General features: G+C 30.3%; 1 protein-coding gene across 2 annotated transcripts; it reads left to right on the forward strand.

Annotated features, from left to right (window-relative positions):
- Nucleotides 1-906: 906 nt before the first annotated feature.
- Nucleotides 907-11,603, forward strand: LOC128392149 (uncharacterized). 2 transcript variants are annotated; one of them, XM_053352129.1, is made up of 4 exons: nucleotides 907-1,254; nucleotides 1,478-1,610; nucleotides 10,386-10,529; nucleotides 11,237-11,603. In XM_053352129.1, the coding sequence occupies exons 1-4, from the start codon at nucleotides 991-993 to the stop codon at nucleotides 11,257-11,259; spliced, it is 564 nt and encodes a 187-aa protein (XP_053208104.1). In that variant the 5' UTR covers nucleotides 907-990; the 3' UTR covers nucleotides 11,260-11,603. The 2 variants fall into 2 exon arrangements, with proteins under 2 accessions (XP_053208104.1, XP_053208105.1); XM_053352130.1 differs by having other exon boundaries at nucleotides 11,280-11,603.
- Nucleotides 11,604-13,587: the final 1,984 nt, after the last annotated feature.

Raw genomic sequence — 13,587 nt, forward strand, 5'->3', positions numbered from 1 at the left:
ATTAGTAAATTGTTACATTTATCAATATATTCAACATGATACTTGTCCTTGAGGTGTCGAGTACAGAAATCACCTTGTGGTTATTGACATTTTTATACAATTGATTAGTTGTTCAGTTCAATAATCTATTAGTATAATTAAGATATTGATCTGGGAGGAAGATCAATTTAATGAACTTGATTTAATTAACCCGTTTACATTGAATCAATTTGATTGTTATAACCTAATGTTGAAATATTGGAACATAAAATGAAATTTTGTATATAAAATTCATTCAAAACACTAAACCTCCATTCAGTGTTCCCGATAAACTATCAATTGAAGCTCATGGATGAACATCATGAAAATCTGATGAAAACAATGAAAAGACAATTCAATTTCCATGTCGCTGATAAATATCCTTTCGTTGAAAGTCCCCACCAAGAATTGGAGTAATCATCAACAATTAGCTACACAATTAAGTTCACAAACTGATGATGATTTAAATCCTTTGAAGAGTAAATTCTAAGCAGATTTAAAGTTAAAGTAGTTCACCAAGTCACCTTGAATTCACCAAGTTCAAGGCATGAACTTTATCCTTATTCTCAGGGTATTCCTACCATAGGAAAAAAAACTGCAAATTCATTGAAGATGTAAAATTAATTACAGTTACCAGTCAATTCTTTATCCTCTTTCTACAAGCTTAACCTGGGAGAATCCTTGAGTTATTGATAATTGACTGAATGACAGAATTGAGTAAGAAAGTGTCACACCGAGCATAAGGAAAAGCAGATCATGTATATATGAAAACCCACCCCACTCTTGTACATGGAGGTAAAGTGATGTGGCTCCCTCTTTCATTGAATCTACTATATTTATATATAAATAACATTGTATTAGTTTGTTGAGCTTTTAGTTGATATTGTTGATCAGATGTGTGAGTTACCGTTATTCAAGAAATTGTAATAACATTGTTCAAGTATAAAAATTTGTTCGAGAAACTCAAAAACAATGCTGATTGAGGGGAAAAGTTTTTCTCTAATGTGTTTCATTTTCACCATTGAATTGGTCCATTCTTTAAAGTTTATTCAATTCGAGGTTCCTAAAAGTGCCCCCGAGGGATCGGATGTACAATTAATCTGTAGTTATGACCTTGAAGGTTATCCACTTTATCAGCTTAAATGGTATTATAATGGTTCTGAGTTTTTCCGCCACGAACCCAAGGTGAAAGAAGAACCTTTTCTTTACCTTAAAGTAAATGGAATCAAAATAAATGTAAGTCGATTAGATTTAATGTTCTAAATGTAATAGAAAAGAATAGAAAATTTCCCTCCAAAAAATTCGTACAACGAAATCGATCGTTTCATTTATCTTTTGATACTTTTTTCCCCCACGGTTTATTCATTAAATCTTCAACCACTTTGCTCTCTCACTCTCTGTGTGTGTATTGTGACAATTAACTGACCATTGTGACCACTAAACTGTGATTAAAATCCAGAAAAAACGATCCAATTCAACCCATTTAATATTATCCGATGTGTCCAAATCAGTTGAAGGTCCATTTGCCTGTGAAGTTTCAACCGATTCATTATTTCAAACCAAATACCTTGAGGCAAATTTAACAATTTCTGGTAAGTCAATTAACTTAATTAACTTAATTAGCAATTTTCCAATGCTAATACCCAGATATTTAGATGGATAATATAATAGAAAAGAGATGAATTCTGTCAGATAAATCATCATTAACAGGAATCAATTATTATTACTTTTGGCAATTACAAATTAGACTAATAACTATTGATAATCTGTTGAACAATTAACAGTTAAAAAGAGTCGAAAAGTTAATTGTTAACAATATAATCATCATATTATAAGTTTCTACTGTATTTATATTGAGTTTCCTTCCGTCTCAAACTATTGTCATCCCTTTTGTATCATCATCATCTAATTTAATCTGATTGTCAAGGAACAATTTAAGTTCTGATCTCAATTATCACTCTCATTGATCATTCCCAATTTACCATTAAATTGATAATATTCAATTCCCTTAGTTTACTTTGTTTTAATAGGTTTTATTGTTGTCTTGTTATTATTCATTAATTCATTGTAATACTAGTTAATAACAGTGGTCAAGTTAATTTTCACCAATAGAGTAATAGTATAATAGATTGACCAGTGTCCATCTCAATCAATCTGAGAAAGAAAGAGAAAAGCCAAGAGAGAGAGAGAGAGAGAGAAGGTCAAGAAAAGGAAACAACAAGATAAATTAACGGTCTCTTAATTGAGGAAAATGGAAATTGTAATGATTAACTGAGAGAATTAAATTAAATCCAGTTGAAATTAACTAGATCTTTGTTTTCATCATCTTTTGTCTTGCTCTCTTCTATTTGTCTTCTTGTCTATTTCTTCAATTAAGATTCATTTGACTTTTGGGAAGATGATGATGACGATAAACAAAGGGATGAGGATGAGGATGAGCAAGATAAAAAGTTTAATTCTCTCTCTCTCTCTCTCTCTCTCTCTCTCTTTTCATCAACTGTCATTACAAAGAGACCATCTTCCTCTTTCATACCCTATCATCTTGTGTCTTGTAATGATAATGACTTGAGATATCTTATTCTTATCTTCATCAGCATCCTTTCAATTTGCAGTTTTATCTTCATCATCATCAATAGTATCATCATCATCCCTTATCATTATCAATGCCTAAACCTTAATTGGGACTTATCACACTCTTTTATCACTATGATGATGGGGAGATGACATAGATTCTGTTGTTATCTCAATGTTAGTTTAATCTCAACTTTTCACTTCCGTTTCCATGTGATGGAGATGCTAATCATCATCTCACCATCCTTACAAACTCAAGCTTTCAAAAAAAAGCGTTAATAAAGTTGATGATTAACATTATAATCTAAATCCAGTTTATTGGTTCAACTCTTTCAAGCCAACTAATTGTAGTAATTATTTGATTGTCAACAGTGTCTGTTAATCAAGTAATCAGTAAGTCAAGTCTAATTCCTGGAATTGGCTGAGTGACATGAAGTTTTATAAACAATTCAAATGAGTATTTGTGAAAAATTTTTTGCTGTTGATGTGATTGAGATTATCATTCAGTTGATGAGCTCAATCAGAATCCAGGAAGCAATTGAATCAATTGTTTCAACAAGATAAGATCAATTCTGAGTGAAAATCACAAACAACAATTTGATTAACAACATGATCACACGAAACCCTTTTAAATATAATCCATTTCTATTCAGTTTCTTTATCTTCTCATTTAATCTATCATTATTATTCTTGCTCATGGTGATTCTTTCCATTCATTCAACTCTTTCTCTCTCTCTACCTCTTTCTATGTGTTTTGGTTACCTAATCTGATCCAGAACTGATTCCTCGCCACTTCCTACATTGTATTTATCCCCATTGTTATTGCGAATGCAAATCAATAATAACATTTAATTCCTCTAGAGGATTAGTGTTCAATGGATCAGAAATACTGTCAATGAATGTTATTATCGTTGAATAGATTGTGTTATTTTGTGGTTTACTATTTCTAGATTTATGCTTTTGATGGATTAAGATGAGAAAAATAGAAAGAGAGAGTTCAGATTGATTATCATCTTAAATCATGTTAACTCTAATGAGAGAGAGAGAGAGAGAGAGAGAGAGATGGAGAGAGAATGGATTAATCTAAAAGATGATCCTTCCATGAAATGGATTAATTCATTTCAATATCTCACAATTTGTCTAAATGGATAAAAGTTTATTTGGTCAGACAGTTTATTCCGGAAATAAGTGACCAGTTATTCCGATAATGATGGTCAAAAGTTAGTGTTGATAAAAAGAGATGAGAATGAAAAATGATGCTCTCGGACATTACATGAAGAGATGGTGATGATAAGATGAACAAATGAAATGTCATCAGATAGTTGACTCTCTCTCTCTCTCTCTCTCTCTCTCTCTCTCTCTCACCCTTCGAGAGTATCTGCCCTGGAATGAGAGAGTTGATGATTGTTCATTTCAATGAAGAAGATGATAACTTGCTAATGACATCCTTTTCTATGGGTTACAAAGAGTTAGTACTTAAGGGTAGTTTTCAATATCCATATTACTGAATACACTCCATTAGGCTTCAATTGCCATGGAAAATCTGGAACTTATTCAGCTGAAAAAGATGAGAAAAGATGTAGAAAGTGAATTGGAGTAAATTACAGAGAGATATATCTAAGATGAGCAATTGATATTAATCCAAAATATATATGAATCAGTTTCATTCATTTTCCATGAGGAATTGAATTTACCAGAATAACACAAAATTCAATGTTTATCATGTTTCTTTCAGAATTCATTATCTAAATTCTGAAAGATTTTTATCTTATCATTATCATGAAAATAAACTGACTTTGTACCTCTGTATATTTATGTTCAATTCATGATAATAATTTACAAGGAAATCGGTGAAAACACTGAGATAATTATTAACATAAATCATGTAATAATAATCTCAACAATGTTGATTAATCTAATCCAATTATGATTACCATTTTTTGATATAAACCATAAACTCAGTTATCATTCATGATAATATTGTACTCATATTGTATTGTTATGATAGTAATATAATCCTCATGAAAAAGGTTAGTTGATTTTACTCTTGACCAATGGTCATAATAATGATATTCAATTCTCATTATATCACCTTCATTATCATCATCATCATCATTGTACTTTAACATTTGAGAGCCTCGAAAGATAATTAATCACTAATCGGAAGTAGTAAAAGATAATTGATATCAGAGTTGAAGATAAAATTCTGAGGTCCGAAAATGTTATCCCAAGAATTGAACAATTACCCTGATGATGCTAATTATCTGATATAATTGAATGATTCATCTTTATTAATCTTGTAGTATGTTGATTAATTGAATGTCCCAAAAAAATTCACCATGAAATCAGGTGAGGGAAGGATTAAAAGTAAGGATAATCTTAATTAGTGAATTGTGTTGATATATATATAAATTGTTGGTAATTAAAGAACAACAAAATCAACAAGAGAATCAAGTTGATGATTGCTAATAGTGAAACGATTATAAAAGTTAATTAGATTTCCACTATTCTTGCAAATCTACCCACCGCTCCACCCATTTCCCACCACCCACTTTTTACACTTTCTTTTGCTGACTCTTAACTCTTTTCTTAACTTGATTGTAATTAATTTTCACTCTCTTACCTTTTCCACCACAGAGCTCAGTTTTCATTAGATGATTTTTCACTCTCCTCTCATGAGCCACCTTCCCACTTGACTGAACTTTTTCATGATAATGTTATTGTTTGTTGACCAATTTGATTGAACATTTTTTTCAACAATCTCTCTCTCTCTCTCTCTCTCTCTCATTTTATCAACGTGCTCAACATTTTAATTAACTTTCATTGGTTGATTATTAAACAACAATCAACCAAGCGACAATATTAATGCATGTTAATCTGTCTTCTAATTGAAATAATTTACTCAAACTTTGACAGATGAGAAACTTTTTTCTTCAATTCTGGAATCATGATCGTCAGAATTTTCTGATTTTTATGGAATTTATTTCCTCTCTATCTCTCCCTGTATTTTTCTGCTCTCATCTCATGTTCAGAATTTATTTACTCTCTCTCTCTCTCTCTTTTGATGTTCTTGTTTAGAGTTACATGATGATTCTGTTTGGTAATATAAGATAATCATATACTTCTAGTTAGATTATTAAAAAAATTAGAAATGAAATTTGATTACATGGTGAAATTAGATAGATGATTTATAACATAATGAACTTTTTTTTCCAATTCATTTTGTCAATCATGATATTCCAATTCTGATTCTCATTGTTAATCTGCTCATCTAACAGTCGATACAGAAAAAAAGTTGATATTTACAGAATCATTAATGGAACTGAATTTTTTTCCATGTTATCATGAAAGTGGACTTTTGAAAGTTTTGTAAGGAAATAGTTGATAATATATTTTAGTGGAAATTTGTATCTTTCTCCATGAAATTGTTTGCTTATTTAATAGAAATTGAATATTATGTTACTGGGTAAGGAATATCTTCCCTCATCCACTCCAATGATAAATCAACTTCATCCATCTATGGATTTATCATCATTCTGATATTATTATTACTCCAATAAAAAAAGGAACATTTTTTTTGTCTATTTTCTTGTTAGTTCATTGATTCAATTTCATGAAAATGTCCCTCATCGATAATATTATCACTAAGATGATGAAAATGAGAATATTGTTGACAATAAATTCACAATAGCTTATTGTTGGATATCAATATATCATCATAATCATCATGTTTATCATCATCTTCCCCATGAAAATCAATGATAACTTTATGAGAGGATTTTCAGTTAGTTTCATATTGCATTTTTGTTGAGAAAATTTTTCAATTTCTTCCGTCTACATGAAAACTGTTTCCATGAACTTTATGCATATTCAGGGTAAAAGTGAAAATGGCTCATGTTAAATTGAAGGTGGATGATGATGATGATGATGATTCTGTAGGAGTTTAAGTGAGTGAGCAATTTCATTATCATTCAATTTCCATGCCAATATCATTTCCTCTGAATTCTTAGCATATTTTCATCTGAATAATCTGAGTAACTATTTTTTTCTTGTAATAATAATAAGGTAAAAGTTAAAAGGCTCAATTATATTTTCCCTTTACAACATAATCAACACACAAATTATCCAAACCCACAGCAACAATTAAGTTTATCATTTAATAGATTGAATTTTCGAAACAAATTTTCATCAAAATTTAAAACAACAACACAACTACAGTGCTACAGAACAAGATTACAAGCTAATCCTAATCTCACCCAATGATGTATAAGATTAATGGATAATCTAAATTGTTCAAAACTCAAATTTTACTTTAAAAAAAGCTCGAAGTTCCAAAATCTCATGAACACTTTTCCACCTCGACCCTTAACTTTAGATTATATAAGTATTATAATATAAAGACATTTATAATATCAATATGATATTATTACGCAAGGAATGGGGTGGATTATATATGAGATGAATAGTATTGCCCCTGAGGTGACATTTTGTTTTTTCTTTCTCATCTAAATGTTAATCTTGATGAAGAATCATTGAGAGAAAAAATTTCAAGAGAAACTCATTGAAAGGTAACATTAATCATCGGAAAAGGAAACTAATGTGTATACCAATCAAAATTAATTGTCAACCCTGGTTCTCAAGCGTATTAATAACTTATGTTCACTTCCATGTTATATTATTATTACCATTGCAATTGAAGATGAAGATGAAGATGAAAATGATAAGAGGGAGAGAGAGAGAAATAAAAAACAACAGTAAAAGGCAAAAGATGAGGATAAAAATGATGCTGATGATAGTTTAAGATCATTTATTTATTACATAGGAAAAAGCATGTAACCAACACAGAGAGATAATGTAATAATAGCTAATATAATATCATCTCATGATGAGAAATATGCTTTTTCAAAGGGTTTCCTTTTTTATCTTCCTCATCATCAGGCTCATGGATTTGAACCACTTCATGATAATGATGATGATTATGATCACTGTTTGTCTTTGTCTCTCATATTTATCTTCATAATAAGCAATTGATATCAGTTGCAAGTTTATCATCTTCATCTTCATTGTTTCAAGTTAAATGAAAATTAAGATATCGTCATGATGATAATGATGAAACTGAATTATAGTGTTGAAGGTATATCATCATCATCATCATTTTATGGTTAAGATGATGTAATTTTTTTCTTCTTTCTCAATCAAGTAACTCATCCCATTCATAATTGTCTTACCTCCTCCTCTTCATCTTCATCTTCATCTTCATCCAACTTTTCATTATTTCTCATTGTTTCTCACTTTAACCGCCTCCTTCTTTGAGTATCTTCTTCTTAATATTGTCATCATCTCTTTCATCATCTTCATCTTTACACTCTGACAAAAAATTCACTCCCATCTTCATCATTTTCTCTCTTTTTATCTTCATCTTTCATTTGAGATGATAATTCTTCAACTTGAATTTCCCATCGATCAGCTGAGAATAAGAAATACAAAGAAGGAGAAAAAAAAACTTTCCAAACTTTCTCTTTATCTGTTTCAAATGAGATTGGAGAAAATTGTTCTTCCCCTTTTCTTCATGGAGCTAATTAAATGAATTATTAGCTTTCTCTTTCACTTTTAGCACGCCCTCAATTTCCTATTGTCACTTATTGTCATCATCTTCATGTAATAATAAGAGGAAGAGCCAGAAGTACATAAGAAGAAGCAAAAAATTCTGATGAACCATTAATGTTATCGCAACTTTGTTATATCAAATTTCATTCTTCTGGCTCATATCATGATTACGATAATTCTTGAGGGTATAAGGTGTAAATCAAAATGGAAACTCAAAGAGAGAGAGAAAAAAATACAATTTTGTTTTTCGTTCTCTCTTTTTCCCTCCCTGTGAATGAATTATTATTATTCCAAAGACTGTACATGTTGATACATTTTCTAGCGTGACTTGATCATCATAATGTTATTATCGTATAACTTTGTCTTAGATTTTTCATTTGATAGTGAAAATACTTGAATGTATCATGAGAATGAATTGGTTTACATGATGAGGATGAGAGAATCTTTTTATCATGTATGAATATTATTGAAATAAGAATGAAAATTTTATTGAGCTGTTAAAGTTTCTTCAGGGTAGTAGATATTATTTCATGATGATGGAGTATCTGGAAACGAAATGATTGACAGAAAATATTGTTATTATGTTTTCATTTTAATAGAAATTGTTTCTACTATTATGTTGATTTATTTTCAGGTGAAATTCATTCAGTATTTCCTGATTTTACCCTTGAGGAAATGTGATTATGATTAAAAGAGAGGAAGTAAAAGATTACGACGGAAACGGAAATTGTATTACTTAACTTGTTCAATGGTTGAGATAAAATTGTTCAGTCAACTGTTGAAATTGTTGTTGAATTTGATAGTAAAAAAGGTGAGATTCACCTTGAGTGGGATAGATTTTGTCACTTTGCTTCATTTCATCATGAACATCAGCTGATTATTGGCTGGTCATCAAGAGGGTGGTACAAATAGACGCTCAAAATGGATGGATGGATGACCATTATGAGTGAATTGATGATGGGTTGATGGTGGGAGGTGGATGTTCATTGTTCGTGATCAGTCTCCATGGAGAGAAAAGTGGAACCTCGATTTTCATGAGGTCGATACAAAAGAAGGAGAGAGAAAAAAATGGACAATAAAAGTGTTGGTCATTTGGAATCGAATAAATTTCCGGTTCCAAAGTGAACCATCTATTCAGCTTTAACAAGAAATTCATCTTTACCTCTCTGGAAGTGGGTATTTGATAGGTAGTGGGTGGTAGTTCTCATGAGACTAATAAGCTCATCAATTGTGAGAGTTGATTCGAAATAATAACAAAAAAATATCATAAAAGAGAAACCGAAAAAAAAGAAGTCATCATGATGTTGATCATGATGCCATGGAATCAGCTGAATGATTAATTCAATGTCCATTCAATTATCCAATTTATGAGTTAAATAAAATTACAGTTCGTATCCATATCTAGAATTGAGAGAGTCTAATGTTTCAAAATGACCCCCGATTGTCCGATATTCAATTACTCATCAGTTTCGTGATTCATGAAACTAAATCATGAAGAAAACAAAAAGTTTCCATCGGAGAACTGATTAACAATAACATGAGATGTTTCAATTGTCACTCTTGAGAGAGAAAAGGAAAGAGTGAGAGAGAATACTGGTTCAAGTGAAAGGTCACTTGATGATGACCATGAGACCTCTTAACATGATGGAATAAGATGAAAATCAGATGAGAATCACTTGTTGACTGTTTATATGTTTCATATGAGAAATTTTGTTTTCTTCATTTTCTTTAGTCTTTCTCTGCAACTGACCATTGATCTTGACCATTAAATTGAATCTTTTGTTATTATTTCTACTATCGAATGCTAAACTTACACCTTATCAACATCATTAACTTTTCATGGCAAAAGGAATTTGTCTCCTCCATTCCCACTCATTCACCCACCGAATTAATAACTAAAATTCCAGTTCTAATAGAGAAAAAAAAAGATTCCAAAGCTCAGAGTTATCTCTTTTCGTTTCTTACAACATTTCAGGTTATTGAGCAGTTGAACTTCAGGGTAACTTGTTGAAATGAACAATTTTCTCATTCTCTCTACTGAATCACAGCAAGATATAAATTCTAACAAATAGATTTCCCTTCATGAGCCAAACGATAATTTGTATTCATTACGATTCAATCTATTGAATAATATTAGTCGACTAACATCAAATATCATTCATTCATCAACCTCTCACCCTGTACCTTAGGTTCAAGATCATCGGGTTCCCAGAAGTTTGGATTCACAATTTATGCTCAATGGAAAATAATTATCTCCTTAATAATATTACAATCAATGATTTCCCATCAAGTGATTACAAACCATCTTAACCATAATCGGTATCCAATTAATTGTAAGTATTGATGGAAAAGTAAAAAAAGTTTTCCAACTTACAATTGATCAAATCAAAATTGAGATTAATTATCAATTGTAACTGGAATCTGATTGTTCAGATCTCCATGTAACTGAATATATAAGTTAACCCATTGAACCCAACTAAATGCTTATCAAATCAAATTGGAATCAGATTAAGATGAAAATAAATCAGAACTTTTGTTTTTTTGCTCTCAATCAATTCACAGAATCTTCATCATGTTCATCATGTAAACTTATTGATGATAAGATATCATTGGGAATGAATTGCTTACAACTGCTAATTCTTAATTCAGTTAGATGGAAATGAGATAAACATGAAATGTTATCATCATTTTTACTTTGATTTGCCATTTAAACAAGGGGAAAAAATGATACAAGTTTATCATGATGATCATGATTAAATCTTCATATTTCTCTGAGTAATCATTGAACTTGAAATTTATGTTTACCATCAAGTCTAATTACATTGTGAACAGTAAAGGGTTAATCTGATAACTTGATAACTTGATTATCTATTTACATTATCATTATAATACAATCACATGGTAATATCAGCATCATGATTTACTCATTATCATGATGATGATTATGATAACTTCATTATCTTTCCCTGATAAATTCAATTCTTTCATGAGAACTTTTTTTCGTATTTTTTTTTCATTTTTTCTTCTTCTCTTTATTCAGATATTAAACATTCAGATTCTTGATTTCTCTTGTATTTGGATAGGATTGAAATTGGATTAACCAGGAAATTGGATTATCTCTTCATTTCCATTCGCCAAAACAATCAACGATTAATCAACAATTGCAAATGGAGTTGGAATCAAATCATTTTTCTTTATTCCTCCCTGTAAAATATTCAAATTATATCATGATAATTATTATTATCTGTTTACATTACCAGTGCATTCAATGATTATATCATTTTGTTTTAGATATTGAATGTTGATTCATGAATTTGAAAGTTATCATGAAATTTTTTCTATCGCATAAACTTACAACAAGAATGATAATATTCAATGTAAGAGATGATAATAAATGAACAACTTGAAATTAAATATTACCTTTGATTATCTCAATGAATTGAGTTGAAAATTATTATTACTATTCAATGGGAATAAGATAAATCTTCAAGTTGATATTGGAAATGCTGAAATTGTTTTCCAAATAAGGAAACGGATGACAAATATTGTTGAATTATTATACCGATAGATTGATAATGTTGGCGATAAATGTTAAATCACAAGATGCTCAAGAGTTTGATCTGAGTTTCATCATCAGGGAGTAAATTTCATATCAAAGATGATTCGATGATGATGTGAACCATTCATTGTTTATTTCCTCATCATGGTGATAAGGAAACTCTGGTAAATATATTAATAAGGTTATTGAAAAGTTCTGAATAGTTATCATGGATAAAGGTAAATCTTTATCATGGTTTTATCTTCATCTTGTCATCGGGATGCTGAGGCTGAAAGAAAGTAGAAAATATTACAATTTGAACTAATTTATTGAACTTTTTTTTCGAATTTTTTTTTTCATCTTCTTGTTACTTTTTTTTCTTATTCTAAACATTAGCAAGTTGATCACTTGACCCAATATTACATTTAGCTCTTGACATATTCGGTAATCTCTTAGTTTCATCATCTCCTGGGCGATGATGTCCCTATACAAATTGGTGATTTTTTATGTTGTTCAGATCTTTTCATGGTGATGTTTGGGTGATGATGATCATGGAAAGTGAAATACAAAAGGGAAACCAAAGTGAGTATGAAAAAAAATGCATACAAAAGATGAAGAAATGAAAAGGTGTCTTTTGTATGGTGACTTTTTTTTTCATCTTTCAACATAAAGGATAAAGATGAGGATGGATGATGATGATGATGATGATGATGATTGAAAGAATATGCTATTCTCTGCAATTTATATTAGTGTATAATCAAAGTGAATTAGGTAAAATAGATAAGGAGTCAGAATGACAATAAAGTCTTGGTGATCACTCTTCGAGGGAGTGAGGAGGAGGAGGTGGTGGTGGGGAGGGAAAGAGAATAGAAAAAAGAACAATTGAAGAATATTATCATTTTACTCTATCAGAAGGTGGATAATGACGGTAGGAGTTGTGGGAGTAATAAAGTAGTAAGGGTTAACCACAGTAGATGAGGTTCGAGGTTTTTATTATGATTATTTTGTGGACTTGATTACGAGGGAGGTAAAGATTCACCATATTAGTAATGTTGGATGATGATTATCATCATTATCAGCTGATAAATTGCAAGTCAATTATGAATTAAATCAATGATCATCAATATTTTCATGGATATGCAATATAATCATCATTTGTATTGATTATCACTTCCATGTAATCATGAAGGTTCAATGGGATAAGCATAATGAGAAGTAAAATTATTCATTGATTGATTTTGTTCAATTCAAGTTTGAAATTGTATTTGTTGATTGTTCATGTTTATCAGTGTCACTAAATGTTGACGATAATTTAATGCTGATGTTGTTTAGCATTTGAAAGTAATCAAAGTACAAATGAAAAGTTATCATCTCATGAATTCTCATCAGTTTTATTGTAAACATTTGCTCTTTTAAAGTAATCATCATGTTCATATTATGTATGATGAGAATGAAGATCAGAGTTTTGTCTTCCATGGGAAGCCTGTTGTATATTTTCAGAGTTTCAGTTGGAACTTGGAATCTAGATGAGAACGAAAAAGATAAACGAACGAAAATAGAACAGAATTATTCCTAAAATGAGAATTTTCTCAGATTTTTTCTTCTCTCTCTCTTGGTCTCACTCCATGAGAACATTGTTTTCAGTGTTGATCATGAATTTGACAAGAAAATTTCATCTTCTATTTACACGGAATGACAGTAATAATCTTCAAGAGTGTCTCAAGGATTGTGAAGACAAAAAAGTCTACACAAGAATCATGAACAATTGAGATAATTGTCATGATTCACTTTCGTTCTATTGAACTTTTATCATGGTTAAAGCTTCGAATGTCACAATGAATCAGCATTTGATC

Source organism: Panonychus citri, unplaced genomic scaffold (assembly GCF_014898815.1).
Source record: "Panonychus citri isolate SS breed McGregor unplaced genomic scaffold, ASM1489881v1 Contig00136, whole genome shotgun sequence".
Classification (NCBI taxonomy): Eukaryota; Metazoa; Arthropoda; class Arachnida; order Trombidiformes; family Tetranychidae; genus Panonychus; species Panonychus citri.